This window comes from Schistocerca piceifrons, chromosome 2 (assembly GCF_021461385.2).
Source record: "Schistocerca piceifrons isolate TAMUIC-IGC-003096 chromosome 2, iqSchPice1.1, whole genome shotgun sequence".
NCBI lineage: Eukaryota > Metazoa > Arthropoda > Insecta > Orthoptera > Acrididae > Schistocerca > Schistocerca piceifrons.
In genome coordinates this window covers 283194824-283221614 of record NC_060139.1, presented here as the reverse complement: position 1 = coordinate 283221614, position 26791 = coordinate 283194824, and the positions used below count along the sequence as shown (strand labels likewise).

Here is a 26791-nt window from a genome sequence, read left to right as displayed (position 1 = left end):
CAAACTGGCTGACACTGACGGCGGCGGTGCACAAATGCTGCGCAGCTAGCGCCATTCGACGGCCAACACCGCGGTTCCTGGTGTGTCCGCTGTGCCGTGCGTGTGATCATTGCTTGTACAGCCCTCTCGCAGTGTCCGGAGCAAGTATGGTGGGTCTGACACACCGGTGTCAATGTGTTCTTTTTTCCATTTCCAGGAGTGTATATTTATTGTGTTATGGACATACACAGAGCACGCCGCATAACAACGTAACTCGCAGTTACTGTTCAAAGCGACGACGGCCAGTCTCATTGTTCCTGTTGAGATGCGCTGCCACAGTTCTTGGAGAAAGTACCCCTTGTTGTTGGCGAAAGGATATCATTTCTACACGACGGTGCACCAGCCCACGCCGATATTAATGCCCACGTGCACCTGAACAACACGTACCCTTACCACTGGATTGGAAGGGTAGGTCCTGTCCCATGGCCAGCGCAATTGCCGGGCCTCACTGCTCTGGACTTTTTCAAGCGTCAGGACTTTGTTGTATGAAACCCTCGTAGAAACAGATGAAGACCTGCTTGATAGAGTCGAGGCTGCCTGTCCCCTAGTACAAAAGGCTCCAGGGATCTTTGAGAGAGTGCAGCAGAAGTTCATGCACCGTTGCCATGCATACTTTGAGACTATCGGTCGTCGCTTTGAACAGTTACTATGTGCCAAGTTGTTGTAATGCGGTGTATGCTGTGTATGTCCATAACACAGTAAATATACACTTCCGACCATTTGCTCCCTGTCTCAAAAGAATGTCTTGTAGAACCATTATCACCTGTTTCAATTTGATCCAAACGGTTTGAGACAACCTGTATATGCTCTTCAGCCATATCCTATTAAACATTGCTTAGTGTGGCTGGGAAATATTCTGGATTTTGGGCACAGTATCAAGGTGTCAGCTTATTAATTGTAAGATGCAAATGTGCCAACACCTTGCAACTAAGCGAGCTCACTATGTTGGGGAAGTAGGGTTAACTCGTAGAAAGGCGCGAATATGTCAAGATGTTTTCATTTAAATGTCTTTGAAGCTGCCAGGTAAGTCGAAAAGCTAGTTCTCTTTTATATCTCAAACTCTCCCCAGGACATATACGCCTTTTTTGTGCCAAGATGGGAGCATTTTTCATTCTGGTTCCCAGCTTTTACTGTACCGTGATTTTGACATTAGGCCGACATAGCTTGGCAACCGGTGTAGATTTTTGCTGACTCGTGCGACCGACTGTTTCGGTAGAGGTTTTTCTAATATCTTTCTAACCAAATTGCTTATATCGTGATAACGGATACGGCTTTCACAAAACAGGATGATCATTAATTACATGTTCTTGCCTACCTTATTACAAAATTTGAACGGATTTGCACTAGTTAAATACATAAAATGGCGCGCGTAGAAAAACTCTCAAAAACGTTTTTCTTATATGTAACATCCTAATGAAGTTAGATTTTTCAAAGCGAGTTTTCAATTTTATCGTAATAACGCATTTTTATCTGATTCACTAGGAACCGTTTCCACGCATTCTGTTCACGTAAGAACGAATTTTACATGGTATATTTAGCTCGAACTTCAGCCATTGTATCTCGACAACGGATAAAGATTATTGTATACAAATGTTTCGTTTTGACTTTATCCATTTATCTACATACGTGCCAAAGTTGAACCGATTCGTACAAGTTTAAAGTAAGGAAGGAGCGCGCTTCAAAAACCTGCCAGTAAAACGCGTGTTTTGCATGTATTTGCACAAATCCGAATGGTCTACATACAAATGGTGCATTAGTTGAACATTAATTACTGCCCAACTACAATCTTTTGCAAAACGAGTCAAACGATGGGCACAGTTTGCCAGGGCGCCGGCTCTGTTTCGCCGTTCAAACCTTGTTTAGTATTTGTTTTGTTTCGTATTGTTTTATTTGGCCTCCAGAGTTTCTACTCTATTTAGCCATCATGAACACAGGTTTACATAGAATACGTAATTGTACCAAGAAAATACAAAAGTGCATATTTACAGAAATTAAAGTTCGAGCCGTCAACTTTTACCACAACAAATGTTTAACAAATAGATTGATAAGTAAACTAGACACATTTATGTAATCATTTGACACGTCCGATATGCTGTGACACAGCTATCACAGATATCCGAAAGGTTATACAAATGGCCGGTGGTTCGGGCTAAACCAAACACTTTCTGTCCCATGTTCCTAGTTCAAATAGAAACCGAGCACCAAGACAATGCCCCCCTCCCCCCCCATCAAACCGCGATTCTGCGCGCCGCTTTTTCACACGTATTTGTTATAGCCCTTCGGGGCTGTAACAATCATTCACATTTGGGCCCTACTCGACCACGGACTGTAAAACAAGGAGCATGGTCAGTGTTTTGTTCACCTTTCTCTTTGTGCCTATATTACTTTCATTCTCTTAGAATGGGCTCTTCTTCGCTCGTCACACTAAGCTGTGCCGGTCTTTGTCGCTTTTCTTTTGCCACACCAGGTGTTCAGTGGTGAATTTTATGCCTAAATTTTATTCTGTCTGGCTTATCAAATTTTGTTATTCCTGGTTCCTTCAGGTCTTCTTTAACTGCATCGATCCATTTTATTGTTTCAAATTTAGATTTACTATAGATTTCGTAGTCCATAACCTGTCTGTTCTCGTTGGTTCCATTTTTTTACCACGACCATAAAAATTTAATATGCATTTTTCCATATTCGAGTAAATGTAGGTATATTTTTTCAGTTTCCTTATCTGTTCTTCATCTGAATTTACCTTCTTTATTATAATTTGGATCTAAAATTTTCCTGATTCTCTCTTTTGAATATCTTTAGTGTCCCTGTTTCTGTTTAGCATGTCTTTCAGTCCCGTAAAGACGCTCTCGTTTGCTGACACTGTTGTAGTGTCTCCGTTTGGTGTATTCTGAAATGCGTTTTTTGTTATAGATGTCTTCTGTAAGCCTGAAACCTCTTTCATGAACGGTTTCGTCTAAAAACTTGAACTAAGAAACACTCTCGAATTTCCCATACTTAGTTTTGTGGAATTTTGGAGGCCAATTATGTAGCAGAGCGCCTCACAAACCAAATATCATCATCCTTGATAGTTTGCAGCATCATCGCAGAATCACCGTGTATTAGCACAGGCTCGTGCAAGGTTACAATTATTGAACTACATGAAAACACATAAATTAGTTTTCAAACAACTTACGGGAACTCAGCCAGGTAATATTTACAGCGACACACATGATTACAGCAGCCAAGTAGATCTCCTATATTGTCGAACTTTGGATACTGGTCACTCTATGTTATATAACAATACCGAAATATTGGCATGCACGTCCAGCTAATGGGACAGTGTTATTAAGGAAGCTGTTGCGATTAAATTAGCGAGCAACTTTGTAAACACAGAGGGAGATTTTTGTTTAAACTCTGCTTGAAATCCTGCTCTCTCTCCCTTGTCAAAAAACAGAGGGACAGAGTCAATGTTACCTCAGAGTCAATGTTACCTCACCTGCTAGTTCGTAGTGTTTCACTATCGATACCTCTGACTTTGGTCATCTTTGGTGGCACTAGTGTTCGGCGTGCGTGTGTTATCTTTCCTGAATTACTCTAAGAACCGAGGTTTTAAATTTGCTTGTACATCGCCTGTCCATTGCAGTCTGTGCCTCGAAAATGGCGGGGTGTACTCCCGCCGAAACATCTTAGGTCGCTGTAAATATTACCTGGCTGAATTCCAGTAGGTTGTTTGAAAATTGTATACGCCAAGTCTCACGTCTCACATAAATTAGTAACAAACTAAGGTGTGCACACACTCTGTTCAACATGTAAACGTGACTACAGATATTCGGATTTAGGCTATGAAATGTTGGATGTGCCTGCCATCATTAGCGATGATGTGGCGCAGGCGAGCAGCGAAATTCTGCATGACCCGCTGAAGTGCCGGAACATCGAGGCCGTCCATGACCTCCTGGATGGCTGTTTTCAGCTCAGCAACGGTTCTGGGGTTACTGCTGTACACCTTGTCTTTAATATAGCTCCACAATAAGGAGTCGCATGTGTTCAGATCCGGAGAATATGTCGGCAAATTGAGGCCCATGCCAGTGGCCTCTGGGTACCCCAGAGCCAAAATGCGGACCCCAAAGTGCTCCTCCAGGACATCAAACGCTCTCCTGCTTCGATGGTGTCGAGCTCCGTCTTGTGCGAACCACATCTTGTCGAAATCGGGGAACTTTGGATAATAGGGATGAAGTCATCTTCCAAAACCTTCACGTACCGTTCGGTAGTCACTGAGCCATCAAGAAATATCGCACCGACTATTCCGTGACTGGACACAGCACAGTCAACCGTTGAGTATGATGGGACTTCTCGATTGCGAAATGCGGATTCTCAGTCCCCCAAATGCGCCAATTTTGCATACTGACGAACCCATCCAAAGTACAAGGCGCATGTGCACGCGGATATTAATTCCCATCATGCCCCGCGGCCAGCCGTGCAGTTTGAACGTCCTGATGCAAATCGCTCAGAAGCTATGGCGATTAGACTTGGCCACTGTTTCTATGTTTCGATACAGTGTAGCGATACGTGGAACTGTTTCATTGTTTCGGAACGGCTGTGGTTCCCTGTTTCGAAACAGTGGTGTTTCATTCCGTCCCTGTCTCGGATAACCGGACCAGATTCGATCTCGGGACAGACACAGAAACTGTATCGTTGTTTCAAAATAAGGCTGTTTCAGTCCACCTGTGCTTGGAACGGACTAATTGTATCGAAACAGTGATGTTTCATTCCGCTCTGTGTCGGACGAGATTCGGGCTCGGCATAGGTACTGAAACACAACGTACCACTTCATGAAACACTTTCAAGAGTGTCGAAATCTTTTTGACAAGCAATAGCATGAAGCTTAAGATATCCGAAAATAAAGCTTCGTTTCTAGCTGACTGTCCTATTTCGAAATGGCGTAACATCTGCTTTATAAACACTAACCAAACAATAAAACAACGCATACTATTCACATTCAAAATAATAAATATGTGAAGATCATTCATTTAAATTACACTTTTTTATAACATACGCTTCTCTGTTCATGTACAGTAATCATATTAAGAAACGCAAGTAAGCCTACAACATTTTGAATAAAAAAAGGCGTAGAGTGACAGTTATTAGACATACACATAAATTTGATGTAGGTATAATTGCAAGCAATCTGACATATCACTGATAGTGTAATGGTGAACGGGAAGGGCTGGAAAGCATGGTGAATTTATAGTGACGGTTCGAAACACCTTGAAAGACAAATTTTTTCTGTTATATTTTCTTATTTATTCGAATTATTTGGCGTTATTTGTGGGTCTATAGTCACTATGCCTATTATCCACAATGATTCCCCTTGTGTGCATGGAAATTAGCAGGATGGGTATATTACCCATACTAACGGAATGTGGGAATCCCAGTAGCATATCCGTTGTTTCTCCAGTTTGCTCCCACCTCCAGTTCCGTTCGTGGTGGTTCTTCTGTCTTCAGCTATGGCTGTCCTCAACCAATTGAAAAGTATGAAAGTCACACGAAACGAAAGCAGCGCATTTGCTGCAGGAAATACGAAACTGCCAAGACGCCTAAGTGATAGTTTCATACTATAATTATCGCTCTCGCACCTCGTTTGTGTTTATATGGACATACTTATACAGTAGACATTCAAGATGATAAAATGTGTAGTTTTATTAGATTACAAAACACAAACTGTTTCACTGTTTCGAAACAGCGTATCGAATTATTACATTGTACTATTTCATTTGTTTCGAAACAGTTACGAGTTTCAGTTTGCCCATCTCTAATGGCGATTTTACTTCATGTAGTTCGGTAAGTGCCACAGTGTACCTCGCCTGCAGGGCAGACGCCGCCACCTGTTGCAGGCTGCCAGCTGAACGGCCGGCAGGTGTCTCCCGGGTCGACTGTGCGCTCGTCGCAGGACGCGTGTGTGGAGTGCCGCTGCGGCCCCGGCGGCCGGCTTTCGTGCGAGAAGCGCGCCTGCCCCGTGCTGCAGTGCCCTCGCGAGCGCCGCGTGCAGCTCGCCGGCGAGTGCTGCGCGCGCTGCCTGGGCAGCCGCGCGCTGCTGCTGCCGCCCGCCGGCCGCTGCCTCGTCGGCATGCTCATCCTGCCGCCGCCGCCGCCCCCGCACCGCTCCGTCGTCAGCGCGCCCACCCCCGCCGCCGAGCCCGACCCCTGCACAACGTGTCGCTGTCACCGCAACGGCACCGCCGTCTGCCACAGGCAGGTAAGCCGACCAGTCACCCTGCACTCAGGGGCGCCAGGTAAACAATGCAGATTTGGTACACAGGGTCTCTCATAATAATAGCGAATACAATCCATTTCCATGCTCGCTAAATTTGATTCAGTTTTTAACGGCTTAGCAAGAGCCCCAAAGAACGGCATATAATATACAGTATGTTTCCAAAAAGGACTTTATAACTTCAAAAATTCATATAAATTTACTACAAGAAGATACAGAGCTGGTTTTGCTGCTATTTTGTAGAGAAACACATCAAGTTTTTTTTTGTTTTTTTTTTTTTTTTTTTTTTTTTGCACACATCCCATTGGAAGTCAATTTCTTCCCAAACTCGCTGTAGCATTGCAGGTGTAACTTGCTCGGTGGCGGCGTAAATTCTCGCTCTAAGTTCAGGTAGAGAAGCCAACATAGGAGGTACAAACACAATATCCTTGATGAATCCGCATAAAAAAATCGAGTGGTGTCAGGTCTGGGAAACGTGGGGGTCATGCAATTGGCGCATCACGGCCAATCCATTGACCTGGAAAGCGTTTACTGAGAAAATCCCGGACGTCAGCCAGGTAATGGGGTAGTGCACCATCTTGCATGAAGCAAACACTTCGTTCTTGGCCATCTTCATCGATCTGTGGTATCAAAAATTGTTGTAACATATACAGGTACACTATCCCGCTGATGGTTCTCTCATGGGAAAAAAAGGGGCCGTACACTTCGTTCTTGCTCAATGCCCAAAAAACGTTCAGTTCAGCGCTATCACGAACATGTTGCAATTTTTGATGTGGATTTTCACTGCCCCAAATCCTAGAATTATGTGTATTAACCTTGCCACTTACGGCAAAAGTAAACTCGTCAGAAAAGATGATTTTGTCCAAGAAATGTTCATCCTCATGTAATCGATTTAACATATCCGCACAGAAGTTCTTGCGAGCAATTTTTTCAGTGTCTTTTATTGCTTGTACGATCGTCAATCATATGGTTTCAAATGCAAACGGTTTTTCAGCACACGCCAAACAGTCGTATATCGAATTCACGGTTTCGCGAGATGCACGCCGGGTCGATTACGTAGGGCTGTTGGCAAAAGGTTGTCTCACTCGCTCAACGACCCCGTCAGATGTGCTTGGACGATCTGATGATTTATCATGTCCTACCGAGCACTCTGTTTCTACAGAACATTTATGCCGCTCATAAATTGCAGGCCTACTAGGAGGATTTTTAGCGTATTTCGTACTAAAATTACGCTGAACTGTTGTCGCCGATTTCGTTTCTTCAAAAAACACACAGCTAGCACGCTCGGGTTCAGTGAAAGCAGCCAACTTTAACGCAACTGCCTCTAGCGCTCTTTACCGTGAGATTCGGGAATAGCGAACTACGCGAAACAAAAGTTGAAATATTTCTCTACAGATTGACAATATAATCACCTCTATAGGTACTAGTGATTAACTTATATGAATTTTCAAAGTTGTAAAGTCCTTTTTCAAACACCCTGTGTTAGGGAAGGAAGAACGGAAGGAGGAGCGCCAAATGATGTGTCGCTTGTGCGGAAAAATGTTCTCGAACCGGCCCTGCCTATACCAGGCACGCCACATTCTAACACATCGTGTTACGTCCCACTGTAACACATCGTGTTACGAATCCTCCCAAGAACGCCACGTACAGTGATGAGCTCGTGGGCGGCTGCGAAACGCCGGAAACAAATGACGAATCGAGAGTAATTAATGAACATGGAATCAGGTGACGGATTCGGGACCTTTCGACGAGGAACAAAGCTCTGCTGTATCAAAAATTTCCATACCAGTTTTATTTCGAAGTATCTAAAAATTCAAACGCCAATTAAAGCAGCTAAATAATAGCAGAAACGAAAGAAACCTTATGCTAGTAATTACGTACAGAGGAGCCGAAATCTGTAAACAGATCTCGGCTGCCGTCATTTTGAGAGGAATTATTAAACAGTTCGCAATGGCAGCGGCCGTTAAAAAGATTCCGAGTTTAAACGAAGCATCTCCTTCGGTTTGAGGCGCGCACAAACACAGAACACCTCGCATCCCAATGGCCGAGGCTGCGCTAGGTGAGGAAACGTCTGGAGCAAAAAGGAAGCGGCCAGTTCTATGGTCGTGCAGGCGACATCTAGCCGCTTGACATTCCTGAGTTTTTTCAGCCGTAGGCACATTAGTGTGAGGTACCGGCCAGTTAACTAACACCCGAGCATCGCCGCCCAGGCCAGTCCTGAAACGTCTGCTTGGAAGGTTCACTAGCGGCCGCCTCGCCCGCGACCACCATGCGACGGTTAAGGCTTAACGGTTCGTGGTTTCGGGCACAGTCTAATAATGATGCTCGGATTCGATCACCTTTTCGATGGGTTGGCGATAGCAGGTATTTCGCGATACTACGAGAGAGCAGCAGCACCACCCATACAGCAAGGTTCACCGAATTCTGCGACCCCCCCCCCCCCCCCCTCGGTTTTGTTGCCTAACCCTAGTTCTCATGGTTCAGTATTCTCACTCCGAGGTGTTCTCAGTTCAATTTATGTAGCTTTAGGTGAATACTACCTCTATATGGCTTTCTGTGATTGTGTCTATGTCAGTAGAAAGTGTCCTCAGTTAAGGATCCGTTGTTCTGTGCTAATTTCAAAATATGTCTCTTTGTGCTAATTTCCAAATCTTTTATTTGTGTTGCGATTTCCAACACCTTTCCCAGTATCCATCCACATCCGTGGCACCCAGCAAGTAGGGTCGTAGTCTATGCCTTCCCACGGTCTGCTACTGGGTAGAATAATAACATGAGACCCCAATGGCCTATCAGTATTTATCTCAACTGGTAACTCAGTTCATTCAGGCCGCTTGTGATGTGAAAACTGGCAGTCGGTTTGGGTGTGGTAGCGGACCGTGACGTGAAAGTCGTGTGCACAAGTAGGGAAAACGTAGACATACCCGCCGGACAAAATATCAGTTATCCACTTAAAAGCACGCAGTGGTCGCTCTGGAGCACTGCAGACAATGTGCAACTGGAAGCAAGCAGCCATTCGGGCCTCCACAGCTCACGCAAGTCGCAGTGAAGTGGCTTGTAGATGCGTACGGATTCGGCGCAGTAACAGGCGTCGGAGTGACAAACGAGCTGCCGTGTTTGCACGTGCCCGTGGCAGCACCGTGAATCAAGTTTCTGCATTTGTTGGTGCATCAGCGAGGGCTGTCCAACGTGTCCACTAGGAATGGTGTACCAGTCGCGGCCATGTAACATGATGTAAGAACCGTGACCTTAAGAAGACACCAAGTGACAGGGACGAGTGTCATGCCTTGTCAATAACTGTCGGTTTAGACCCACCAGCAGGTCCATCTCAAACAGTTTCCGAGGGAACATAGCAAAGGAAACTGCATGCAATGTGTATCTTCCAAAACGCCACTGCTCACAGAGGCGTCCGACAACTCACGATTTCACCTCTTCTTCAAATAATACAAGTCGTCGAGTGCCACGACTCCTCAATCAGGTATTTTATCCACAATATTTGTAGTTGAGGCTGGACGTGGTTCTGTGATATTTTGGGGGTTTCTGGCATCGAGTCTTGGACCACTCTTTCGGGTTACTGTGTACATGAACGAGGATGTTTATCTCAACTTTTCGGTGACCCAATGTGGTTCTTTGTTCTGTTTCTTACACGATGAGTTTGCTGTGAATATTCCCGTCTTCCAGCATGACAAAGCTGTGTTCACAGGGCTACACCAATACTTCCCTGGTTTGTCGTACAATCAAGCATGCTACCGCAAGTCCACTGGCCTGTTAAATCACCCGATCTTAAACCAATAGCAAATGTCCAGGATTACTTGGAATAGTGGATGCAACTTACCAACTAAGGTTCCAGCAATTTGGCTGCTCTACAGGATTTAATTATTGACGAGCAGGTCAAACTGTGAATGGCATACCTCAAGAAACTTGATGACCTCCTTCCTCCCTGAATGGAGGCCATTATCAAGGTTTTGCTTTACGGTGTTACTGTCATCTATCCTGCACGTGACTTACTTTTTATTTTATTTTTTTTATTTTTTAGCATTGTGTCTTAGTCGTGCGCGGTGCCAACATGTTCCAAACTGCCGTGCACAAAGATGCGATTTTTCAGTTGGTCGCATCTCAGGTTCTATTGACTACAGAGAAAAGGATTCAAATGTATTGGTTAGCCCTTTGACTAGCGACCATTTCTATACCTATCGGAACGACGGCCACACTGCAGCTACCCTACAGTACAGTGTCAAAATTTAAACATTACACACTTCCCTCCAGTCCAAGAAAATTGAACAAATCGGTTGTTCTTTCGCTTTGGGTGTCGTCTAAGATGGACCTCAGGCGGCTTATATTAGTACAATTTGTTAATGGGAGGTTTCTGAGAAAACGCCGAAAAATCGTGATTTTTGGATACGAAAAGTATCAGTTGTGGAGATGGCCACTTCTATAATTTCTCTTCATTGCAAATCTTCGAAATTTTGCATCATATGTTCTTAAGATTATCTTCCAGCGGAACCTTGAAACGTTTTTCGCTATTATTATGCTTTACCGAAATCCAGGAGTTCAAAGTTACTGTCCTTTGAATGTAAAATATCTACGTGATGCCCTATCTGAGGCATAAAAGTAGTTCTAATTAACGTAGTGAACACATGACGGGTTCTAGAGTCATAGCAAGGGTTCTGATATCACCAAGCAATGTTTTCACTCAGCAGTTTTTTCACCAATATAATTTTGATGACGCGCACTTTCTATATAGAGGGCACTTAGTGGCTACACAGATATGCCCAAAGTGGTACTGCAGTGACAAAAAATGGGCTAAAAATGGTCTTCGAATTCCAGAAAAGAACTTAAAATGACTGCCAAAACTTATGTAACACTGGAAAGACTGCAAATACAGTAAAATGTTTCTAATAACATTTTTACTCTTTTGACAGAAATCATAAGCCTGGCATTTTCGGTGAACTGTAATCGATATGCACAAGTATTCAAGAAAAATGTAAAGCAAACGATGTTGTGTTGACCTTATATTATGTGTACTTGTGTGTTGTTTATGTGCGTCATAGTATATAAATGCGTCGAAGTATATAAAATGTCAAAATTTTACTGACATACAGAATTCGTTTTACACAAGTTGCAAACTTGCTGAAACAGTGAAGACAAAGGAACCAGCAGAAAGATGCTCATCTCGGAGTACAAAAAAGAAAAATATATTCCTCTTTAAAAGACATTGACAGAAAAGTGAGTGACCAGCTACTACAATCCTCGTTCCGCATTCCTCACCAAAAATTTTGCCATGCGCACATATTCGCACTTTTTATGCTAAAAGGGAGTAGTAGAGAGACAGTGTCGGTGGAAGAGAGCGGAGGCGGTGCCAGTGCGAGAAGAAGAGAGAAGAGACAGTAATGGTGGGAGATATAAAGTGGCAGCGAAAGAGAAAAAGAGATGGAAGAAGACAGTATGGGCAGAGGTCATTGTTGGTAACCGGAATAAAATAACAGGATCCTTTTACCGACTTCCCAATTTAGATAATTCAGTTGCTGAAAGGTCTAAAGAAAATTTGAGTTTGATTTCCAACACATACCCGACCCATACGATAATAGCTGGTGGTGACTTTAATTTACCCTCGATATGTTGGCGAAAATACATGTTTAATTCCGGAGGTACGCATAAAATATCATCCGAAATTATGCTAAACTCATTCTCTGACAATTATTTCGAGCATTTAGTTCATGAGCCCATGCGAATAGTAAATGGTTGTGGAAACACACTTGACCTCTTAGCAACAAATAATCAAGAGTTAATAACGAGCATTAAAATTCTTATAAAAACAGTTCTAGTATACTCAGCTAAAAAAATTAAAGTAAAACCACCTGCACCATATTCAATATTAAAACCTGAAACTAACTCAGATCGCATTCGGGAGGACGACGGTTCAATCCCGCGTCCGGCCATCCTGATTTAGGTTCTCCGCGATTTCCCTAAATCGCTCCAGGCAAATGCCGGGATGGTTCCTTTCAAAGGGCACGGCCGACTTCCTTCCCCGTCCTTCCCTCATCTGATGAGACCGATGACCTCGCTGTTTGGTCTCCTTCCCCCAAAAACCACCACCACCACCACTAACTCAGACTCACCTTCGGCAAAGTCAAAAGGAGTACGGTTAGTTTTGGCTAAACAAGAAGCAAAGCAAGCTAAAGCTAAAGGAAAAGAAATAATAACAAATCAACAATAAAGCTGATAATTTATAAAATCAAACATGTTAAAACTACCAATTAAAATAATTAAAGATAATACAATTAAAGCCAAACTAACTTCATATGAAATTGTTTGAGCAACAGAACGAAGAGAACCTATAAAGAATAATTTGAATTAGAAGATCAACCAACAATCATAACGGTATAAACACCTAATCTAGTGCAACATAAAAAAAACCCATAAGAAAAAGAACATATATAAGTTAAGTAAGGGAAAATTACTCAAACAGCCAAAGAAATTATTAAATTAAAAACAGGAGAAAAATAATAAAGTAAATAATTAGATATAATAGGAATTGGCTGCTCCTTACAAATCAACTTAATAGCATCACTAAAGGGTTGTGGGATTCCTACAAATCCTACCTTATTTGGACCCTTACGAATCTGAATATAACCTAAAACCTTATGCTCCATTAAAGGTAGAAAAGCAACACTAATTAAAACACAAATAACTAATAAAAGAAAATTTAAAATAAACATAAATAAATCATAAAGTATCAATACTATTTGGAGAAAAAATCTATATAAATGAATTCTAAATTCAACACATTAATCTGTCAAAATAGTAAATTAATTAATATTAATCAATATAATAAAAAATATTTCAACCATATGGTCCTTTCGTACTAATATGGATTAATAGTCTTAGGATAGAAACCGACCTGGCTCACGCCGGTCTGAACTTAGATCATGTAAGAATTTAAAGGTCAAACAGACCTAATTATTGGGCTCCTGCACTCAAAATTTTTCTTAATCCAACATCGAGGTCAAATCTGCTTTGTCGATATGAGATCTCAAAAACAATGATGCTGTTATCCCTAAGGTAACTTAATCTTATGATCATAAATTATGGATCAAAACAACAAACATAAATCAATGATATAATAATGAAGAGTTTATTTATTCTTCATGTCACCCCCAACAAAACATCATTATTAAATATAAAAAGACAAACAAAAAACTATATAAAAGTAAAATGTTAAGCTCTATGGGGTCTTCTCATCCTAAAGAAGAATTTAAGCCTTTTGACTCAAAAGTTAGATTCAAAAATTTATTAAGAGACAGTTGATTTCTCGTCAAGCCATTCATTCCAGCCACTAATTAAGAGACTAATGATTATGGTACCTTTTCACGGTCAAAATACCGTGGCTCTTTAAAAATCCGCTCAGTGAGCAGGCCAGGCCTCAAAGTATTTTCAAGAGGACATGTTTTTGATAAACAGATGGAAATCAATTTTGCCTAGTTCCTTATAATAAGTTTACAAGGTAAAAGTTTTGTACAAATAAATATACTAATTCTATCATTATTACAAAAATTCTAAAATTAAATTAATAATCTTAATAAAAAACCTAAAATACTTATAAAATCAAAATAAAAAATAATGAACTAAAACGTAATCTTAAAGATAGCTGGTTTAAAGCTTACTATTATATTTTTATAAAACAAATTATAGGTTATTAACTTCTCAATTTTTTTTTAAGAAACTAAATATCTTAGGAAACGATTAACATCTCATTTCTAGAAATAATTTAATAATAATTATGATACATTAACTATAAATTATTTATAAATCAACCCAAATGGAGAGAAGTAAAATAAATACTAAAATTTTGATAAACCTTGATACAAAAGGTACAATAAATAAAATCTACTTAAAAAAATTTAAAATAATATTTCATAAAACACATTACCAATAAAATATAATTTCAAAAAATCAATTCTATAAAATATACTAAGACAAAATTCAACAAAATTATTTATATTAAATAACTAAATAAACAAAAAATAAACATAATTAAATAAATAATCAAGATATCCTGATTTGCACAGAAAAATTTTCAGTGTAAGTGAAACACTTTACTAATAAGTTATATCTTGAACCTCTTCCTAGATACACTTTCCAGTACATCTACTATGTTATGACTTATCTCATCTAAATTGAAGCTACCTTAAAATAATAAAAATAGAATAATCAATAATGAGAGCGACGGGCGATGTGTACACACCTCAGAGCCAATATCAGTTAAATTAAATAAATAAATTACTATCAAATCCACCTTCATTAACAGTATTTCACCATCAAATCCATTATGAACAAAAATCTATTGTAACCCACCTCCTCTTAACTATAAGCTGCACCTTGACCTGAAATATTTTATAATTATAAGTCTTGAGAATTATAATTCTAAAAAGATTTTCTGATAATGGAGATATACAAACAAATAAATTAAGTAGAGTATATCGTGTATTATCAGTCACGGGGTAGGTTCCTCTGAATGGAATGAGATACCGCCAGATTCTTTGGGTTTAAAGACCTTAACTAATAGTATCCTGGTAAATATAATTAACATTTAAAATAATAGGGTATCTAATCCTAGTTTATTATTTAAATTTCACAGATTCATAAAAAGAGCTACAAATAAATTTTAACATTTCACCTTACAAATTTATATTTTAACCCTAATAATATAAACAACTGTTTTAACCAATAATATTCACTTGTATCAATCATATAACCGCGGCTGCTTGCACGAATTATGCCGATACTAAATCAATTGCTAAATCCAAAACCACTTGATAATTAAATCAAATTACTGCAAAAAGAACATTTAGTTTAACAAAACTTACATATAATACAAAGAAAAAGTGAATAAACAAGCAAGAATAAAACTTTTAAGAACAAAAAATAAGAAATTTAAAAATTTATCAAATTAAGAAAAAATAAAAGATTCAAATATTTGAAGAAAAAAAAAAGAAAAAAATCACAAACACAGGGTTGTCGTAACGAGATTGAATATTGTAATCCCCAAATCCTCCAAAAATAAGCGAAAAATATACGTATTCAAAAAAGCAGATAAAAATTCACTTGCTGCCTTCCTGAGAGACAATCTCCAACCTTCCAAATTAACAATGTAAGTGTAGGCCAGATGTGGCTTAAATACAGAGAAATAGTATCGGCAGTAATTGAGAGGTTTATACCAAATAAATTAACAAACGAAGGAGCTGCTCCTCCTAGGTACACAAAACGGGTTAGAACACTGTTGGAGGAACAACAAAACAAACATGCCAAATTTAAACAAACGCAAAATCTCCAAGATTGGCGATCTTTTACAGAAGCTCGAAATTTAGCGTGGACTTCAATGCGAGATGCTTATAACAGTTTCCACAATGAAACTTTGTCTCGAAATCTGGTAGAAAATCCAAAAAGATTCTGGTTGTATGTGAAGTATGTTAGCGGCAAGAAACAATCGATGCCTTCTCTACGCGATAGCAATGGAGATACTATCGAAGACAGTGCTGCCAAAGCAGAGATACTAAACACAGCCTTCCGAAATGCCTTCACAAAAGAAGACGAAGTAAATATTTCATAATTCGAATGAAGAACACTTGCCAACATGAGTAACGTAGAAGTAAATATCTTCGGAGTAGAGAAGCAACTTAAATCATTTAATAAAAGCAAGTCTTCTGATCCAGACAGTATACCAATCAGGTTCCTTTCGGAGTATGCTGATGCATTAGCTCCATACTTAATAATCATATACAACCGTTCGCTCGACTAAAGATCCGTACCCAAAGACTGGAAAGTTGCACAAATCACACCAATATTCAAGAAAGGTAGCAGGAGTAATCCACTAAATTACAGGCCCATATCGTTAACGTCGGTATGCAGCAGGATTTTGGAACATATATTGTGTTCAAACATTATGAATTATCTCGAAGAAAACGGTCTATTGACACACAGTCAACATGGGTTTAGAAAACATCGTTCCTGTAAAACACAACTAGCTCTTTATTCACATGAAGTGTTGAGTGCTATTGACACGGGATTTCAGATCGATTCCGTATTTCTGGATTTCCGGAAGGCTTTTGACACTGTACCACACAAGCGGCTTGTAGTGAAATTGCGTGCTTATGGAATACCACCTCAGTTATGTGACTGGATTTGTGATTTCCTGTTAGAGGTCACAGTTCGTAGTAATTGTCGGAAAGTCATCGAGTAAAACAGAAGTGATTTCTGTCGTTCTCCAAGGTAGTGTTATAGGCCCTTTGCTGTTCCTTATCTATATAAACGATTTGGGAGACAATTTGAGCAGCCGTCTTAGGTTGTTTGCAGATGACGCTGTCGTTTGTCGACTAATAAAGTCATCAGAAGATCAAAACAAACTGCAAAACGATTTTGAAGAAATATCGGAATGGTGCGAAAAGTGGCAGTTGACCCTAAATAACTAAAAGTGTGAGGTCATCCACATGAGTGCTAAAAGGAATTCGTTAAACTACGGTTATACGATAAATCAGTCTAATCTAAAAGCCGTAAATTCAACTAAATACCTAGGTATTACAATTACGAACAACTTAAATGGGAAGGAACACACAGAAAATGTGGGGAAGGCTAATCAAAGACTGCGTTTTATTGGCAGGACGCTTAGAAAATGTAACAGACCTACTAAGGAGACTGCCTACACTACGCTTGCCCGTCCTCTTTTAGAAAACTGTTGCGCGGTGTGGGAACCTTACCACATAGAACTGACGGAGTACATCGAAAAAGTTCAAAGAAGTGCAGCACGTTTTGTATGATCGCGAAATATGGGAGAGTGGGTCACAGAAATGATACAGAATTTGGGCTGGACATCATTAAAAGAAAGGCGTTTTTCGTTGCGACGGAATCTTCTCACGAAATTCCAATCACCAACTTTCTCCTCCGAGTGCGAAAATATTTTGTTGACACCGACCTACACATGGAGAAACGATCACCACGATAAAATAAGGGAAATCAGAGCTCGTACGGAAAGATACAGGTGTTCGTTCTTTTCGCGCGCTATACGAGATTGAAATAATAGAGAATTGTTAAGGTGGTTCGATGAACCCTCTTCCAGGCACTTAAATATGATTTACAGAGTATCCATGTAGATGTAGATGTAGATAATAGCAGTGGGAGCCAAAGAGAGTGGAGACAGTGGGAATTAAAATACAAATGAGCAGAGACAATACATAGGCTCGAGGGGGGGGGGACCCTTCCAGATTGGCAAACTTTAAGACATAGGTACAATAGAGGACTCAGTGGGTACAGTAGAAAAAATAAGTTGGATCTCCCAAAAGTTTGGAGATGTTGAGGTATGCTGGAGGCACTGGCAATGGGAAAGAACGACAACATGAGACTTAGTGAGAGAGGAGAGAGTGGCAGTAAGATATATTGTGAATCAATGGAAGGAAAAGGAGACAGCAGGTGAGGGACTTACAAAGACAGTGTCGGCGAGAGGGAGATGCTAAATATGAAGGCTTAACCACAAAGAAAGAGGTGCCAAAAAGGTTTAGAATGTTATTTGTTGAAAGAGCGCGATTATGTTGAATGCCAAAATGTATGATGAGGAAGATGGACTGAGAACTGAGGGAGCTGGTTCGCCACTTTTCTGTCGCAGTCTTTTAAAGAGAAACGCATTCGTCTTTTTTGTGCTCCGACAGGAGCGTTTTTTCCGCAGGCAGCCATGTCAGTTGATAGTCTGTCGTTGCCCTCTTACTTGCTACGGTCTTATATTTGACAGGAAAGGAATGAAATCTATACAGTAAAAACAAACGTGGTACATTTACATCTTTTTCAAAGCTGAGACTATAAAAACCATGAATACGGCACTAACATATGGTTTCAGTTCTATTATTTTCACATGTAAACCTTTCATATCCGCGACCCATACCAAAGGGCTCTAGTGGTGTGTTATCCTAACATGATATTTTTACAGATAGTAGATCATATATGTATGAAGTTGCTATTTTAATTTGCAAGCCATTACTCCCCAGCCTCATAAACAGGGATGCTGAGGGTGTCAAAACACACAGCAGTAGTCTCCTGGTACTATGTCGTATGGTACCAAGATTCGTTAAGATTGCTTCATATGTTCCAGAGTGATGCTGGAACGTACATCCCCTCACACAACGGCTGCTCGCTTACACATATATATAGCATACTTGAAACCACACTAGAAATTACTTTCTTAACCGTTTGGCGAGTTTACTTCATGAAAAGCGTTCCCTGAGATTGCCAGGTTGAAATTCCAAATTTTGCCGGCCGCGGTGGTCTTGCGGTTCTAGGCGCTCAGTCCGGAGCCGCGCGACTGCTACGGTCGCAGGTTCGAATCCTGCCTCGGGCATGGATGTGTGTGATGTCCTTAGGTTAGTTAGGTTTAATTAGTTCTAAGTTCTAGGGGACTGATGACCACAGATGTTAAGTCCCATAGTGCTCAGAGCCATTTGAACCAAATTTCTCTGAAACAGTTTTTGGTATACATGAGAGCAAGTTTTACTTTCTGCGTTTTATGGCTGCGAACGAAATCACTTATCAGTGATTCATCGATATTCAGTTAGGATTTACAGTTTTGTCAACAATCCTGGATGTTATGAAGTTTTCCCGTCCCTGGAAATGCCCCCGTTACCGTCCTTAGTCGCCGTTCCTGGTCATTGCGCAACAACCTCGGCTGTATGAGAGATCCTCGCAGAAACGCGCTTTGCACTCTTGTGCTTAGAACGTAGTGTCAGTAGACTTTGACAGTAACGACGAATCGCATTTCAAATGGCTCTGTCTATGCATTATGGTCTTTGTTAACTTCGAGCACAACAATGTAAGAAAATTCCACAAGTTACTGCTTTACATTGAAATTGTTGAAAAACAACCGAATCCTGAATGTTCAAAACTGGTCTGCAAAACATCCGTCTTCAAGTTCAGATCCTTATTTATGTTTCTGTTATAAAACTAAATAAACTACCATGGTTTTTATTCCAATGACGATTCCCAGCTATTACTTTCCTTCGAACAGGTACCACAGCCGCAGAAAATTTTTGAAATTATTACGCTGTTCGCTTTGGTTTGTAGTTATTTATTAATAATAATAAAAATAAAAAATTATGACAGTCGAAGACTCACAGGTTGTCATTGTCAAACATTCAAATCCACGTCCAAATCCTTACTCAGGCGTTATATTCTTTCGTACTCACAATTATACAACGGAAAAATGACCTGGAGCCCGACTACCCAAACATAATAACGAGCCGCATGCTGGAGGTAGCCGCGATCAAGCAAGAAACATTACTAAAATTCATTGGATTTCTTCACCTTTCCATACGCGACTCCACAACCAATTGTCTCCGAAGCAAAGCGAATTGCAACAATATCATTTAGAACAATCTTTCCGCCAACAAACAGTTCAAATACCCTAGTCTCCCTGAATTTCCCAAATCTTTCAGAATACCCAGAGATTTCTCTGAGTTTTCCAGAAAATCCAGTTTTCTTGAGAATTCCTGATTTTCTAGACAAGTTTCTACCACGTTAAAAAAATTAAATACGAAATAGTATCTGACAACGGGTTAAGCTATCTGAATGCAGAAACTGGAGGAAACAATGACAGAATTGCATCCGACACGCAGCTTCATGAAGTAACCAGTATGCGAAGGAGTTCAATTAGTAAAGTGGGCGTGTTTACTAGAAACTCGTACGTTCAAAAGTCTCAAAAAAGCCGTGAATCGGGTAGTGAAGACCAAATACAAGACCACCGTGCGCCGGAATTAAACAAGTCTGAGATCACGTCTGTGGACTGGTTGAAAAACTCACGGGAGCCTGGCAAGGCAGACAAATCGTGTCCGGTGGAATGGGCCGGGACTGTTGCTAGTTGGACGACGCAGGTAATGAATCATAGGAATTTGGGAAGCCAACGAACACAATACCTGCGGTAGTCTAATCCGTTAGTTACTACGTCATACAAAACTTCGTTTAAACATGGGAAAATAAGGTACCACATTTGAAGGGGTCGACAGAAGGTTCTAATTACGAATTTAGTGTGGAATAATCTAATCACACTGTCGTTGTTTTTCTCGAATGCATCATAAGCTGGTAACAAGTTCTTTCATGCGTACCACTACAACTAGTTGTTGTACTTTGTCTTGCTGTATTTACACAGAAGAGCCAAAGAAACTGGTACACCTGCCTAATATCGTGTAGGGCCCCCGCGAGCACGCAGAAGTGCCGCAAAACGACGAGGCATGGACTCGATTAATGTCTCAAGTAGTGCTGGAGGGAACTGACACCATGAATCGTGCAGGGCTGTCCATAAATCCGTAAGAGTACGAGGGGGTGGAGATCTGTTCTGAATAACATGCTGCAAGGCAACACAGATATTCTCAATAATGTTCATTACTGGGGAGTTTGGTGGCCAACGGATGTGTTTAAACTCAGAAGAAAGCTCCTGGAGCCACTTTGTAGCATTTCTGGACGTGTGGGGTGTCGCATTTTTCTGCTGAAATTCCCCAAGTCCGTCGGAATACACAACAGACATGAATGGATGCAGGTGATCAGACAGGATGCTTACGTGCGTGTCACCTGTCTAGACGTATCAGGGGTCCCATATCACTCCAACTGCGCACGCCCCACACCATTACAGAGCCTCCATCAGCTTGAATAGCCCCCTGCTGACGTGCAGGGTCCATGGATTCATGAGCTCGTCTCTGTACCCGTACACATCCACCCACTCGATACAATTAGAAACGAGACACGTCCGACCAGGTAACATGTTTCCAGTCATCAACAATCCAATGTTGGTGTTGGGAGGCGAGGCGTAAAGCTTTGTCTCCTGCATCCATCAAGGTTACACGAGTGGACCTTCCGCTCCAAAAGCCCATAACGATGATGTTCCGTTGAATGGTTCGCACGCTGCCAATTGTTGGTGGCCCAGCATTGAAATATGCAGCAATTTACGGAAGGGTTGAACTACTGTCCCGTTGAACGATACTCTTCAGTCTTCGTTCGTCTAGTTCTTGCAGGATCTCTTTCCGGCCGCAGCGATGTCGGAGATTTGATGTTATACCAGATTCCTGATATTCACGGTACACTCGTGTAATCGTCGTACTGAAAAATCCACGTTTCATCGCTGCCTCGGAGATGCTGTGTCCCATTGTTCGTGCGTCGACTATAACACCACGTTCAGACTCACTTGTATCTTGATAAACTACCATTGTAGTAGCAATAACCGACCTAACAACTACGCCAGGCACTTCTTGTATATAGTCTCTGCCGGCAGCAGCGCCGTATTCTGCTTGTTTACCTAGCTCTGTATTTGAATACGCATGCCTGTACCAGTTTCTTCGGCTCTTCAGTGTGTTTTCTTGTCTTCGAATTTAACCAAACATGTAACTCGCAGCAACTCAGAAAAGCTCTTGTGCGTTAGCACTTTATTCTGATAATAGCAAAGAGTAATCTGACGATAGTAGTATACACATTCCTTAAACAAGCTTTCACTGCTAGTTTGATTTATAGCAGTATCTCCACAAAGACAAATCACAATAACAGTTTTAACGTAACGCTTCCAGAGCACGACTGTTTGCTCGTTTCTGTGGATGTTTGCACGCCAGGGAAAGAGGTTTCCTCCAGTGCAGTAAATGGACCGGTCTTTCCCTAATCAGCGTAAACGTGCAGTGGTCCGGCCGTACAAGACCGACTAAAGGTCGAGGTCGCTTGATTTCCCTGTGATGACCAGTGTTTTGCAACATCCTTTGGAGAGGAACTTTTAAAAGTCATCGCAAAAACCAGCACCTTACAGAAGGGCTATAAATAGGACCAGTATATCGCCGATGAAAATTCCTACAGTCTGCTTTTGATTATGACTGGCTGCAACGCATACATCTTAAATAATTTCATGGATTGGTTTGGAGTTCGCGAAATCTAGAAGGTTGGCCGGCGGACCGCTTGGGGTGCAGAAGTCTTGTGCTTGTGTTTTCGTAGTGAATTTCGGATGTCGGGAGAAGGTGATTCTCTTGTGATCAACAGAGTAATTTCCTTTTCCTGTTTTCTTGGAGAGTGTTGCCGTTTAGCGAACATATACGCGCTGATTAGGCAGAGACCTCAAGCTAGGGTGTGGAATCGAGCAGCTCGCTAGACATTGGTGTTTCATTTAACGTGAAGGATTGGAGAGTTTTTCGTTGAAGATAAATTATTTTCATTTCTGTGGAAATATGAGTGTGGCGTTTTTGTGTGATGTTTTGACTATTGTCTTTGAATTTTGTTTCTGTTTTGTTGTGGAGTTCATCGACAGGAGGTATTAGCATCCAGTTGGAGGAGCCGTATGAATTGTTACTGGTGTACATTTTCTAGTCCAGTGGCCTGATCTCAGAACATGTTTGACAGTTATTTGATGGCTTCTGGGCATTAATTATTGTCTCTGAAGTCATTAGATAGTCAACCTCGTCTGGCGGATCAAAGAGAGGCCACAAACCCTTACTTAAACTGATTTTACATGTGTAGCAATTTGGGGAAATAATGTGGATCGAATTACATCTGTGGATCAGTGCATCACATAATTTGTCTCACAAGCAGTGCATCGCAATGTGAGGATTGTGACCAAGGTTACGAATGAGGTTCTGTGTGATGTCATGGAATCTCTGAAAAATGGATCGCAGTTGAAAGTCAGTAGGCAGAAACTCTCACAAAGACATCACGCTTAAAGTTTCCACAGAACCAAATGTATTGTCTTCAGTTAGACCCCAACCTATTCTGTCACTTTTATTGAACATCACCTCGATGGTTCCACTCTCTGACAGGAAGCTTGTTCCTACCAGCATTTTTCCCCTTCATTCCAATAGCCATTGCTTCATGATTAAAACTGTCTTGTCTTCCAATTTCTTGCAGTGTTTTTATCTTTATATGTTGGGGGCTGAGGATGTAATTAAAAATGTTTAGCACACAACATAAAATTATCTTTATTTCCTATGTGAATGATCAAAATAATTACCCTTAAATAACTCCAATTTTCTGTGTACAGACATGGTAATGTCACAAGCAAGCTCACTAAACCGCAACACTCGCCTACCAGATCATAAAATGACTGAACAGGAATCAATGCCTCTGTACAGGAATGCACTTCTGAATTCTGTATTCGATAAAGTGACTTTATTGATCACAAAGGTTTCCTAACTCCTACCTTCAGGAATATTTCTTTAAAACAGCACCTCCATCGCAAACACGGGACCTATACCCAGGACTGGCAGTGTTACATTACATTACATTTATACATGTTCCATAGATCATGAATCAACTCAGATCTTGCAAAATACATAGAGCGTGCCACAGAACTGTTTCAACATTTAGGCCCTTCAGCCAATCTACTTCAGGACCAAAATGTAGACATTTTCATTGGTGATTTCGCGCTCCCACTAATAGCATTTCTCAGCAAAGTACTGCTTCTTGCCTAGACTTTTTCACAAGATTATTTCATACTGATATCTACTGGTAAACACCTCTCTTCATGGAGGAGTCACTATTCTTTAAGTCAACCTCATAGGCTCCAAGCACAAACAGCATTAGAAGCAACACACAAAGGTTGACCCACCATCTCCTGTCTGGCCAAAGTCAGATTCCTAAACTGGCTCTGGCATCTCCAACAGCCAAAATAACGAGCCTACAGATGGCCAGAAATGGTATACCGTATTACAATCTTTTTCTACATTTTTAACCTAATATATGATATGCAACTTATTATATGCAGTTTTGAGAATCAAAAAAATGTTTGTACAAAAAAAAATTATTGCCACCGCATAGAAAACTTAATTATTTACTTGCTCAGACATGTTTTGCTATTGTTGTCACACCACCTACACTAAGCTACATACAGGATGTCCCAAGAAGAATGGCAGTATACGGCACATTAATAACTTGTTATTCTAAAGAAAGAGAGTGCTTGTTTATGGATCCTGGTTTAAAGAGTTTCTTCATAAGACTGCTTAATTCCATGTTGTAAGTACCAGTCACTTTAATTGTAGACTTTAAAAGTATGACACAGGAAATTCATTTACTGCTGTTACGCATCTTCCCATTATTTGATTAGTCGAGCGGTCTAGGGCGCTGCAGTCATTGACTGTGCGGCTGGTCCTAGCAGAGGTTCGAGTCCTCCCTCGGGCATGGGTGTGTGTGTTTGTCCTTAGGATAATTTAGGTTAAATAGTGTGTAAGCTTAGGGACTGATGACCTTAGCAGTTAAGTCCCATAAGTTTCACACACATTTGAACATTTTTCCATTATTTGGAATAGCTGCACGCTGCACAATATCAGTCATATGTTTAGCTTTCCCCACCAGTCAACATATGGTGTGGGTGGTTGAGGTATTTGTTACAACCTGTACACATGCATCATGTTGGCAGGTGTGTCCCGTGCTGGACTGCCCCGAAGAGAACCAGGAGCCACCCCCGCCAGGACGCTGCTGTGGCCGCTGCCGGCTCACACTCCCCAGCCACGCCTCGTGCACTGCCGGCAACATCACACGACAGGCAAGTAACAGCCTGTAATGGATTACAGCTTGTAATGCTTGGAGAATCTCACAAGTTGCTCATTACCAGGGGTAAACAGTAGCCATGTATGTTAGAGTTGTGCGCGTGTAAAGGAACCCAAAGAACGACTCTGTCCAATAGCTCAGTCTACTTCTAAATGCAACTGTCTGCCGCTCAATGCTTGCTCTATGTGGTGAGTAGCAATCTATCCTGATTCAGGTTGTTGTTATCAAAACCTAGGTTGTTGATAATACCTAGAAAAATACTACAAAATGTTTGAATTCCAAGCTGAACTGATAAAAAGTACTTCAAACACCAACAACAAATAATTTTCAGGCATGTAATGACAAAGGAAAATATTCATTCTATTTGGCTTCCAGTTGACCACACAAGTTAGTGTCAGATGCTGCAGCACATAATGTGTACTTGGTGTTTGTTATTATTGGCTGAACAGACACACTGAGTTGAAGACAGACACAACAAAAAGACTAACATATTTAGTTTTCATCAAAAGCCTTCATCAGAAAAGAACAACACACATTCATTCACACTAGCAAGCACACCTCACATACATGTCTGCTATCTCTGGCTGCTCAGGCCAGACTGCAACTCAACTCACTGAATGGGAGCAACAGCCCACAGTGGAATTGGGAAGAGGGAGGGATGCACGGTATGAGTGGGAAAACAGGAAGCAGTGCTGCCTGGGAGAGCGTGCAGGAACTAGAGGTGGCAGACAAGGCTACCTGCCACTCAGAGGCCTACAAACATGTTTTCATTTAAATAGGTTGACCATGAACACCTCAAAAACCCATATGGTACAGGTCAAGAACAAACAGTCAAAATGCTGTGGAATTAAATTGAGCCATAAAAATCAAGACTTCACTGAAGCTGACTCAGTTAAATACAGATAAGAATTTAGACTGGGAATAACGTGCTGGATATCTAACTAATAAATTCTACAGCTGTGCATTTTATAAATTCAAACACCTTTTCCTTGTAGCAATATATCAAAGAAAAAGGCATTTGAATTTACACACTGACACATGGAAAATAGGGTAACATAATCATTTGCAAATCAGTTATAAAGTATTGTACTGTGTTTTGGGAAAACTTAGCTGACATGCTGTCCATTATGAAACTACATGAAACCATCATTACAAACATGCATACTATACATCCAAGATAACTCTTATTTAAAAGCCTTTAATTATTAAAAGAACCCTCCCTGTATGTCCATGAAATTGTCATGTCCATATACAGCAAATCAGAATTATTTAAGGATAATCATTCTGACCATTCACTAGGTAATAAAGATAATTTTATGCTCCTTGCTAATCATTTACAATTACATGCTCAACCCCTCTGCCCCCCCCCTCCCTATCCACAAACATATAAAGACAAGAATCTACAATAAATCAGAGGACAAGACAATTTTAAATTTTAATCATGAAACAGTGAGTAGTGGAGTGAAGGGAAAAAACCTACTGGGCGTTTGAAAAAGATGTTGTTCAAAACTAGTATTACTGGGTACACAATGAAAAGTTGTGCTAATTTTAAAATTCTCCCATTTCTCATTAGCTGTGTTCAATACCAATGAAGTTATGTTACACATTTCGACTTGCTTCCTGTAACCTATTCATAGGATTACAAAATGTACATTATGATGTAAATTAATCATATGCCACAATATTAAGTTCCATATCAAAAGTTTAACTTGTCCATGAGATTATCTTATAAAGATCAGCTTCTTCATTTCCCCTTATTCTGTCTCCTGTTTTTCTTTCACATGTTTCCTTAGATTTCCTTCACCAGTTCTTCTTTCTATTTTACTCTAGTGGCTGCTGTTCCATGATCCCCCTCCCCCTCAGTTTTTAAAGTAATACTCTAGTCTTATTAACTGTTTGATTCTTTCCATTACATGGGTACTATTTGCTCAGACATCTGCATCAATATGTTACCACAATGCTGTTTCA

The 26791-nt window shown here is 40.7% G+C and overlaps 1 protein-coding gene across 1 annotated transcript in view; it reads left to right on the top strand.

Annotated features, from left to right (window-relative positions):
• LOC124777449 (BMP-binding endothelial regulator protein) overlaps positions 1–26791 on the top strand; it is a 682572-nt gene that overhangs the window by 628042 nt on the left and 27739 nt on the right. The window contains exons 6-7 of the mRNA XM_047252865.1: positions 5886–6271; positions 24693–24818. Of these exons, the coding sequence (XP_047108821.1) occupies positions 5886–6271; positions 24693–24818 (512 nt within the window). The remainder of the gene's footprint in view (positions 1–5885; positions 6272–24692; positions 24819–26791) is intronic.